This window comes from Tamandua tetradactyla, chromosome 12 (assembly GCF_023851605.1).
Source record: "Tamandua tetradactyla isolate mTamTet1 chromosome 12, mTamTet1.pri, whole genome shotgun sequence".
NCBI lineage: Eukaryota > Metazoa > Chordata > Mammalia > Pilosa > Myrmecophagidae > Tamandua > Tamandua tetradactyla.
The window spans coordinates 91,107,915-91,119,043 of record NC_135338.1 but is presented as its reverse complement, the minus strand read 5'-3'; the positions used below and the strand labels follow the sequence as shown (position 1 = coordinate 91,119,043).

At 56.1% G+C, this 11,129-nt stretch overlaps 1 protein-coding gene across 6 annotated transcripts in view; it reads right to left on the bottom strand.

Moving 5' to 3' along the window:
- Positions 1-11,129, bottom strand: part of RGMA (repulsive guidance molecule BMP co-receptor a) — a 46,203-nt gene that overhangs the window by 13,973 nt on the left and 21,101 nt on the right. For all 6 annotated transcript variants that reach the window (XR_013160704.1, XR_013160702.1, XR_013160703.1 and 3 more), the window contains exon 3: positions 87-601. Coding sequence is in view for 3 of the 6 variants with exons in the window: in XM_077124095.1 (XP_076980210.1) it covers positions 87-601 (515 nt within the window). In the remaining 3 variants the exon portion in view is untranslated. The remainder of the gene's footprint in view (positions 1-86; positions 602-11,129) is intronic.

Below are 11,129 nucleotides of genomic sequence, written 5' to 3'. Positions count from 1 at the left end.
CAGCGGCAGCAGGCGGCGTCTGGGGGCGGTGCGGGGGTGGGGGCGGGACCCTCGGCACGGCGCACCCGCGGGGCTCCAGCCCTTACCTTGCTGGTGGCGGTGGCAGCCGAGCCGGGCCGCACGGGCGCGTTGGTGACCTGCACGTTCAGGTAATCGTTGTCGATGAGCGGCCAGGCGCCCTGCACCTTGCAGGTCTGGAAGCGGTCTGTGAACGTCCGCAGGTGCGGGTCCCCGAAAAGGCCGCAGTGCGTGTAGTTGGGGGCGGCGGCGTGCCGGTGGAAGCTCTTCTCGTAGTGGCAGGTCTCGGGGCTGTCCGAGCGCTCCTGGCTGTCCCCGGCGGGCGGGAGCGTGCGCAGGCGTGGCTGCGAGGTGGGGCCGTCCTTGGAGCAGTTGTGCTGGCCCATGAGGTCTTCGATGCCATGGACGGCCGAGTGGTAGGCCAGGTCTCCCCGGCAGGTGCGGGCGGTGCGCCGCGTGCAGTGGGCGTAGGCGCGCAGGGCGGTGCAGAACTCCGGGGCGTCCTCGGAGGCCAGGTAGTGGCCGCCGGCCGTGGCGCTCCAGAACTCAGAGTTGCACTTGAGGATCTTGCATGGGGAGGTGGCTGCGGAGAAGGGAACAGACCCGGTGACTTCAAGGCCGCGCACAGGGACGCCCCTCCTAGGACGGCACTGTCTACACTGTGCGCTTGCACGCAGATGGTGCGCGCTTGCACACGGATGGGGCAACCTTCAAGGTGGTAGTAAGTTTCCAGTGGACGGGGGTGGGGGGGCTTCTCTAATTTGCACAAAGGTGCTGAAAAGGCTGGCAGTTGCCCCTCACAGCTCCCAGTCTGCACCTAAGAGGACCTGGCAGGTTTCTGGGGCAGCAGGACCCAGAGAGCTGCCAGGCCACCCCTGGGCCTCTGATACCTGTTTACACCTTCCTGGCCACCCCCAGTGATTTTGGGGAAAAACACAGAAACCTGGCAGGGAAGTCAAGCCCTGCAATTAGGTCTGTGTCCCTAGTTCTGCCACTGTGTGACCCCATGCAAACAACTCAACCTCTGTGCCTCATGACAGTTGTCTGGGAAATGGGAAGATAACAGCACAGAATACAGGAGGCTGCTGAGCATTAAATGATTTGTCACATGTGGAGGAGCTACGAGGGCGCCTGGCATAGAGTGAAAGCTCAGTGAATGTCGGCTATTATGCTTAGTATAATAGCTTTCCCATTTTGATGATTATATTAGCACTGGCCACAGAGTCTGGTTCATCTTGTCTGCAAAGCAACTGCAGCAAGTGGTAGCTCCATCCCCCTCTGTCATGCCCAGGAGAGTAAATGGAGAAACAACTGAAAATGACACCCTTGGATCCACCCTAATTTAGATTTGTTTTTTTAAAAGTCATTCAGGAGCTGTGAGATCTTAGTGACAATTAGCCACAAATGACCATGACGAAAACCGTGGCTTTAACACACCCAGATATGGCACCTGAACACATGGAACCTGCCCTTTCCTGACCTTCCAGATTCTTCCGTGCAGCCCGTAATAGCCACACATGGCCAGGCACACAGAACGGGGCTCCTCAGAGAGGAAGGAGCCATTGCATTGATTTAGCTCTCCTGGCTGGGTGGCATTGGAAAAGTCAGCTTGCTTCTCTGGTGCTGACTTTTTATCTATAAAATTGAGGGAAGGGTAAAACCAGGGGCAGAGATATTTGAAGCAGGCTAATAAGAGACAACCAGAGCACACAACAGCCCTGCAGCTGCCCCCGTGAGCCCTCCTTGTGCCGTGGGGCCCAGCGCCTGGGGCACCCAGGGGAGTATACCTGCCTCCTGGGGGGGTGGGGGTGGGACAGGAGGAAGCCGGGTCTCAGGGAAGCTGAGGCCACCTGCCCAGGCCACCCAGCCACACGGAGGAAGCAGGCCTGGGCGAGCCTCTGTCTGCATCTTCCCAAAGGCAACCTGGGTTGGTGACACTGAAGGCAAACAAGGACCCACCAGGTATTACCTGGGTGAACATTAAAAAAAAAAAATCTAGGTGTGCATTAGGGGAAAAAAAATTAAAAAAAACTTGACGGCTATGTTACACGTTTTCTTTGTTACTAAATTTATGTAGATGAAGAAGTGGGCCAACTTAAAGAAACAGATCAGGTAGGGGCTCGTGGGACAGCACAGCTGGGAGGGGCCCACGTGGTGTGGGGAGGACACGGAGTCTCCTCCCTCCCCCAGTGCATGCTCCCCAGGCCAGAAGTGCTTCTTGTCCTGCTGGCTTCACAACAGGGGATGATGTCCAAGGGTGCAGCCACAGGATGGGTGGGGCCTGAGTGGGGAGGCAGCCCCCCCAGGGGTGGGTGCCTGTGCAGGACAATGCGGAGAAACCCCACAGCCTCGGTCCTCCCTGGAGCAGTGCGTGCTGGCCTGCAGGCTGCGGCCTCAGGCTTATGGAGACATGGACATCAGAGAAAGTGGCCTGCGAGGGTCCCAGGCTGTGCGCTACTCGGCGACTGTGGCTCTGCCTTGACCTGTTCACCCGCCAGCCAAAGGCGCCCCATCCAGGCTCGGATTTGGGTCATTCTCCTGCCCTCATATGCCCCGAGAATGAAAGGGATGCGCTGACCCTTTAAAACCAGGTCCTGTCCCCCCAGTCAGTGGCTTCCCCACCTCCCCGTGGAGGGTACAAATGACCCCCGGCCGCCCAGCTCCTTGCGGAGTCCTGTGGAGGCTCCCGGCTGCCCTGCCCGCGTCCCCGGGGCGGGAAGCGAGGCTCGAAGGCTCGCTGCTGGGAAGGAGCTGACGGGGCCTGAATCCAGCCCGGGGGACCCCATGCCTTGGCCTCAGATTAGTATCTCAGGAGCATTCATGACCCGTCCCGAGCTGCTGGGTGGTGAGGGCAGACTGCTTTGGGTGGGCTTCAGCCTCTCTCGGAGGCACCCCTCAACCCTGAGGGCTCCCCTTCCACCAGGAGGCTGGCGGACCTGCAGTGGGGCCATGTCTCAGGGTGGCGGTGCAGGGTGGGCAGGGGGCAGGGATGGACCACCGCCTGCACACACACGTAGCTGTGTGTTCTGTCCCCCCAACGTGGGCGACTCCACAGGTTCTCATACCTGATGGCGAAGGTGAGCTCTACAGCCTTGAAACTGGGCGCTGCGCAGTCCCAGCGGCAGTGTTTGAAGTGCATGACTGAAAGCCCAAGGAGGGACCCCAAAAGGGGCACCAGCTCTGGGGGCACCAGGTGAGACCTGCCAAGAGTGTCTTTCTAACATTACCAGGCACATGAACTCCCGAGTACTTATTAAACACAGGCTCTGATTCAGCGGGTCCTGGCAGACCTGAGATGCTGCAACTCCATTCAGCACGATTTCGAGGGTACCGAGGATGCTAGGCCACGGACCCCACCTTGAGTAGCGAGGCTCCAAGACTCTCAACAGTCTCAAAGGGGCCAAGTTAGAATCTGCTGGAGCCCAACCAGTCAGGGGAGTATATGCCCCCAGCAGGCTTCCTCCGGGGCGGGAAGGGGGGTGGAGGGTAAGGGTTAGAGGAGGGGGTTGCTGTGGGCAAGAGCGGATGATGAAAGGACTATAGCAGGGACACAGCAGGGCTCCAGCTGCCCCCTTGTCAACCCTGAGAGGTCAAGCCCTTTCATCTCTTCATTCCCATCCCCTTCTGGGGGTCCACAGGTACGAACAAGGCCACCTACCACAGCAGGTGTGGTGGGCGACAGAGGTTACTCTTCTAATGCCCCTGCAACCTGGAGTTCAGTGCCTCCCATCTGCACCCAGAGCTCGGTGCATCCCCTCTGCACCCGGGGCTCAGGGCCTCTCACCCATCCCCTCTGCAGCCTCCATGCTGGGGACGGGCCTCTCCCTCCCTGATTCCCTCTGTCCTGTGATCCCATCTGTCAGGCATGCGCTCACTGTTGTCACCCAGAAAATGAAGCGGTCAAAAACTACCCATGGTAAGGGCAGTTGTGTGGGGTGGAGGGAGGTGGGCCCTGCAGGAAGGGCACCTGGTTCGAGGTCCTTCTCCATCACCTCCTGGTAGTTGTGGGAACTTGGGCAAATTGCACCCCCACCCTGCCTCAGTTTCCTCATTCTATAGAAGTGAGACAGAAGCGCCTGCCCTGAAAGGATGCTGAGGATTCAGTGTGATGTACCCAGTGGGTGCTCGGTAAACAGGGGGCCCAACTGAGGCCTCAGAAGGGAACCAGCACTCACGAGCCTGTGACGTCAGAGGGTGGAAGTTACAGCAGGGCCTGGGGAAGGGAGGGTGGGTGAGAGCCGGCTGCGTACCTGGGTCTCAGCGCCCTCCTTTCCAGGTCAAGGCTGGCCCTCCGAGGCGGAGTGGGCCCTCTTTTCCACCTTGGTTTAGATTAGGCGCCTCTGGCAGCTCCTTCCATGCACTGACCATCTAAACCCACCCCTAGGTCCATATGGCCTCCGCCCTCTCTCTTCCCCATCCTGGGCCTTCCACATCTCTCCTGTAGAAGCTGCTGGTGTCCATGGAGACGAGGCCAAAGGACCTGGCTCATTCAATTTCATGTACTCCACTTTCAGCAGGGGTGACCTGGGCCTGGATCGGTGCCCTGGTCTCTTCACTCAGAGGGAGAGGAGGTCCAGGACAGGGCAGACAGAGACCCCGCACCCCAGCAGCCGGGCTGAGCAAGTCTCCACACCCTTCCTTCCACACTATGCCATCCCAAGGCCCCCTCGCCAGGGCTGCCCAACCTCACCTGAGCCTCCCTGACCCAGGCACTTCTGTCCCTACCTGCCTAGATCCCTTCTCCCCGCAGGTTTCAGGACACCCCCCAAAATGCCTCATCTGCCTAGACCCTTTCTGGGAGATGGTGGAATCCGAAACTCTGGGTTCTAAGACAGTTTGAAAAAGTTCCCCTTTGCCCTGGTTGATGAGTAGATGAGCCGACCTCTAAATCTGGGCTGTGCTGGGCCTGTGTTCTGTGTGAGAAAGAACAGTGAGCTCACGTGTATGTTTCTCATCCAGAGAGAGAATGTCATGAATTTAGTGTCCACCAGCAGAGGTGATGGGTTTTCTGTAAGCGAACAAGGCCAAGTTGGAGAGTCTCGCTGAAGCTGAGGACCTCCCTCTAGGAAGCGGTGGCAGAGGGCACTCAAAAGGCATGTGCTCTGGGTCATAGTCCCCACTCTGCCTCTCTGTAGCTGTGTGATCTTGGCATATCCACTAACCTCTCTGAGCAAGGTGTCACTCTCTGCGGCATGTGATGGAATATACCTACCCCACAGGGAGCTGAGAGGACGAAAGGAGCAGAGGCAAACACAGCACTTGACAGTGCGGCAAGGAAGCTCAGTGAAAACCCAGTTTTATGCTGCTAATTTTGTTCCATTAAATAACAATTTACAAGGAGGATTGAATTTAAATAACAGCCAGTGTGCGGGGAGCATTTACCACGCACCAGATATTTTACTTGTGTCTCCTCTTGCGAGAGATCATGACTTTATTATGCCCATTCAACAGACAGGGAAACTGAGGCCTAAAGGCATTAAGCAGGGTGCCCAGCGGCCGAGCCCAGGTGTTACGGGTGACACACAGATGAGCAAAGACAAAAGTTCTGCAGAAGGGCTGTCTACCTGTGACGGAGAACACCTCGTCCTCACTGGGTCGTGTGCAGGTTACGAAGTGCTTTAACATGGGCTCCTCACCACTACTGAGTACACAAGGCAGGAATTTTTATCTTCATGTTACAGTTGCCAAAACAGAGGCCCGAGGGGCTGGAGCGGGGCCTGGATTGCGTGGTCACTGAGCTGGGACGGAAAGGCGCGGGCCTCAGGGACCGTGTCTATGCCTATCAGAGTGCACTCCCCACTCTGCTCCCCAGGACACCGCTGAGAAGGATCAGCTCCTGCAACCCCCAAAGGCTTCATGAATTTCTCTTCAAAATCCATTCTGAACCCTCCCCGCAGCAAGTGCTGCCCAGAGCCCCCGGGAGCAGCGCCTGCTGAGGGCTGACCCGTGTCTGAGTTCCTGCCCACACAGAGGGTCTCTCCAACTGCCCCAAACACTCGGGGGGCTTTGAGCCAGCCTTTCCAATCTTCCTAGGAGTTGAAGAGGAAGCCTGAACAGACATTGGCCTACGGATGTTCAAAGCAGCATTATTCACAATACCCAAAAGTAGAAGGAACCCAAGTGCCCATCAGCGGATGAAGAGAGAAACAAATGGGGTGTGTACATGTTTTAGATTCCCATGTGCTGAAACAAAGCGGCACAATGGCCAGGCGCAACAACAGGAGTTCACAGGCTCCTGGTTTAGAGCCAGGAAGGCTGGCTTCCTGCCAGAGGGTGTATATGGTCTGGCCGGTGATGTTTGGGGCTCCTTGGCTTTTCCTTCACATGCCTATGCACACGACAGCATCTTCCTTCTCTTCTGGGTTCTTTGGACTTCTGACTGTGCTCCCTGTGGTTTGTTTCTCTCTATCTGAATTTTCCTCTGTTTATAAAGGACTCCAGTAATCCGGATTAAAGTCCAACCTGGGCCAGTCGGGCCACACCTTATCTGAAATAGAGACCCTGCTGACCTGGGTGCCTCCCACAAGACTAGGGCTTGGGGCCTGAACATACTGTTTGGGGGAAACAGGATTTACTCTCCAACAACATGCAATGGAATATTATTCAGCTATTAAAAGAAATGAAGTTCTGATGCATGAGACAAAATGGATGAACCTTGAAGAAATCACATTGAGTGAAATAAGCCAGACACAAAAGGACAAATATTGTATGATGTCACCTAGCAGAAATAATTAGAATATGCAAGTTCAATGAAGCTGAATTTAAGAATATAGATTACTAGGGGCAGGGGCACGGGCCGTGGAAGGGGAGTCAGTGCTTAACTGGCACAGAACATCTGCCTGGGGGGATGGAAGAGTTTTGGTAATGGATGGTGGTGATGGCAGCACAACGCTGTGGACGTAATTAACAGGGCTGAATTATATACACGAAAGTGGTTAAAATGGGAAGTTTTATGTTGTAATAACCACAATATAATTAAAAAATAAAGATAAAAACAGGAAGTCCCATCATAAGTGGAGAAGCTGAAGTGGGGGGGGGGTGGCTTACAAGAGACCGTGACTGTGGGCAGAGCTGGGACCAGAACGGATGGCACCTGTTTGCCTCTGTCATCCCTGCTGGGGTACGTGGCTCTCTTGGCTTCCCCGTCTGCCTAAAGGGGAGGTCCGTGGGGCCATCAGTTCTCGGGGACCTCAGGGAGGGGCTGTGCTGATGCCAGGGCTGGACAGTCTCCAAGGGGCGGTGAGCCGAAGGTGCATGGCCCCCACGCTGTCACACCCAGCCCCCGCCCCGGGTCTACTCCACACCACTGGCTGCCAGGCCCCTGGGGGGGGGGGGGTGGTGCCAGGGACCTAATGTAACCTGGCCTGGCATCAAAAGGAAAAGCCCCTCGGCTGCGGCGCCACCTACCAAAGAGATCCCAGAGGATTTTTATGTGCCGTATCTTAAAAAAAGGCACACACACACACACGTACAAGACCTTAATTCCAGGCAATAAACCTTGGACTTTTCCAGCGTGAGTGCCCAAGAAAGAAAAGAAGGAGAGGGAAGACCCAGGGCGTGCACAGATCTTACTGTACCCAGGCAAGCAGGAAGAGGACAGCGGCTTCTCAGATTGGGCCACCCCTGTGCTTTTGGCTCTGGGGGAGGGCAGCTAGCTTCCCTGCAGAGGGGCCCGCACTGTCCTTGCCCATGGCTACAGATGGGAAATGGCCCTGCCAGCCCTAGGTCACACATCCACTGTTCCAAGACAGACAAATGGGCTCGGGGCTCAGAGTTAAAGAACCCGATGGGAAGTTAAGAAGTTCCCCTGAGCTTCTGCCTCTGTCTCAGCGCTGAGCATGTCCTTGGCTAACCCTTTGTACCTGAAGCTCCACCTCACAGGCACTCCTGGAAATTGCCAAGGTGTCCACAGAGAACTTTATGCTCCCTAGAAGGAAGGAATAGAGATGAAGTACCATGTCCTTTGCATGGTGTGTTTTGACCTGGGCCTCTAGAACTTTCTGGACTAGCTACCATGGGCCAGAGGCCTGGCCTAGGATTCACCAATGGGTGAATGAATCCTCCACTCCAGTCCCGCCAGGTGGGGACTCGGTTCCGGAGGCTGAGGCCCAGCAATGCCTGGAGGACAGATGGGCTGGGATTCAAGCGGGAGCCGCTGCTCCTCTGCGGTCTGCTCTGTCGGAACGACCACTCGCAGCTCGAGGTGCGTCATGGAATGGGAGAACCTGGCGGCCGAGGGGCGCCGGGCATCACGGAGCCACCTGCAGCCGGCCCTGCAGGAGGAAATCTCCACTGCCACGGGAACTCGGCCAGAGCAGGGCTGGACCCTCCACTTGGGACAGCTCCAGCTGTAGACACTCCCTGGGACTTCTCATGGGGCCTAGAACCACATGGAAAAGGCTGAAATACAGTCGCCCTTAGAAGGTGTCCCTGTGTTGCCACCTTCGGCCTCGTCCCCTCTGTGGGCCCCACTGCACCGGGTGTGGCCTGCAACGAAACCTGTCCAGCTTGGGTTCCTCTGGGAGCAGGCCACCCACTCCCCTTCCCCATCTGCCCAAGAGCCCCTCATTTTCATTCTGGAATCCTCTGACTCCCACACTCCACACTTCTTAGGGGATGGAGACCTTTGTGACCCCCTCCAGTGCCCTGCTGGCTATCCAAGTATCACATTCCTGCATGAGCTCCAGGCGGAGAGGTGTGAGTGTGTGTATATAATATTTCACTCTTCAGGGGAGGTGGGCTCCAGACTGCCTTCCTGATGGGCTGAGGCAGGGTGGAGAGGGGGATCACAGGCGCACAGCTGGCCTGGTACCATTCTTTCCCTTTAAACAGCAACCTAGTGCCTCCGGGAAACAAAGGAGGAGGGCAGGGAGCTTGGAACATCAGCTGTACCAACCCAGGCAGGATGAAAATATTTATGCAGCAGTGCAGCATTAGCTGCTTTCAGAGACCTCCTTTGAACTGTTAATCAAGCCCAATCTCTCAGAATAATAGCCTGATTATTACTGCCTGGTTTGCATAACAAAGAAGCCCAATAAAACTTATTTCGCTCTGCGGGCAAAAGGGATGCGAGGGCAAAAGGGATGCGAACCGAACGGCAGGCCCCGGAGAAAGGAGTCTTAGGAATGCAGTGAGCCAAGGCAGGGCCTGACCCTGGGGAATAAAGACAATGCAATTTGCCACGGAGAAAAGCCCAATAGACCAATAAATTACCCGTGTGCAAAGGGATTAGATCAGGTTTCAGTTGCCCTCTGGGAGGGGGTGTGAGTGAGGGGTGCGGTGAGCCGGGAGGGAGAGGACCTGCCTCCTCTTAAAGGGGTAAAGCTCACTCTGACTACAAGCCCCATGGCCAAGTCGTGTTTGCCCATCTCTGGTTTGCAAGCAACTACTTGCTCATTGGCTGGAAGTTCCAGAATCTTCTATGTGCCGGGTCCTGTGCTAGATGCGGTACCCAGATGAAGCCCTGGCTAGTCTGTCTCTGTACTCCTGGAGCTGATACAGAGTCAGCCATGCAAACTTCTGGAACGCAAAGGTGGTTTGCACTGAACACCTAGCAGAAAACCAGCACCACCGCTTACGAAGGGAGGTGCTGGGGGGGTAGTGTCTCAACCAGGCCTCCAAAGACGGATGGGCTTGGACAGGTGATGTGGAGGGGGCAGAGATCTGGAGGCAGGCACGCACAGTGGGCTTCCAGAACAACTGACATTAGCTGGAGACCAAGTGCAGGCTGGGGGCAATGCAGCCAGGAGTTTGGAGTCAGACACGAGGACGATGCCAGCTGTGCCAATTACGAAGCAATTGTCAGCTCAGCTTCAAACCATTTTCCCATCTTCTCCTCTGGAGAGCTGGGACTCTGCAAACTGTATTTCCCCTTTGTCAGCGGGCTCCCTTTTAAGTTTCTGCCATAGGGGGGCCCTGGACAGAGCCAGCAAGGCTGGAAGTGGGAAGACAATGTCAGAAGGCTCTTTCTACCACCTCTGTGCCCCCTAAGTGGCAGCTGGGGCCAGCCTCCAGCATGTTTGCAGAAAATGCTCCCCAGAAGTGCCTCCACCAGCTGGACAGCTTCCCCTCCTCAGAGATCTGGGTCCTCCATTTACCGAACTCTCCTCCAAGACCCTCTTCCTTTGTTCCCCCAACCCCAGGAGCAGAAGCTGCTTCCTGCAATTATCTGTGTACCTCAGTGGTCTCTCTTTGCCTTTTCACTCCTCCAACACGACTCACTGAATAATTCCCTATATCCAGTGCTCTCTGTGGAAATACTCCGAGTGGTTTTTGTTTTCCTGACTGGACCCTCACTGCCATGTCAGCTTAAGAATTTCAGATTCTATCCACTGACTGTGGGAAGACCCTGACTATTTTTCAGGAAGTCCATGGCATGAGCAGAACACTGTTTTAGGAACTTATGGCCCATGAGGGCTTCAATTAGTAGTAGAGGCAGGTAGAGGAAAGGCAGGGAGACAGCTTACTGGAGCCATCACCCCAGAGCCTGTGTGGGAACGCCAGCATTGCAGCTGTGTCCCGCCTTCCACCCATGCCAAGTCACTGCAGGAAACTCAGTGCCAAGGAAAGGGCACACCTCAGCTTTCTACAGAGGCCACCCTCCCCCAGCTCTCACGAGGGGCCATGTGGGGCTGGATCAACAGGAAGCAGGAAAGGACGGTCAGGCGGGCCAAGGCTGGGCGCGCGCTTCCACGATGACACCCAGTGTCTTAGGGCAGGGAGCTGGCTCTGCTCTGGGTTCTGCTAGGTTGTAGGCAATGCTGCAACTTTTCAGATGTAAATGAAGCTTGCAGGTCTTTCTGCTTCAAGGCATAAGCTTTTTTTGCTGAGTCTAGGGCACCCTGCAGAGATGATCATTTTCCACCCTGACCCTGCCTTCGGCAAACCCTGGGCTCATCAGCTTGGCCACCCAGGTCAAAATGCGACTGAAGTGGCTTTTCTCCCTCACCACTGTCCCCAGACAGGCCTTCCTCCTCCACCTTCCTCCTGCAGTGGGAAGGCGAATGTAAGCCAGCTGGGCACACACCCAGCTGGCACACACACGTGTGTGTGTGAGCCTGTGTTCATGGGACATTCCTCAGTATGAGGAGCCACAATGGGCTACTCTCTGC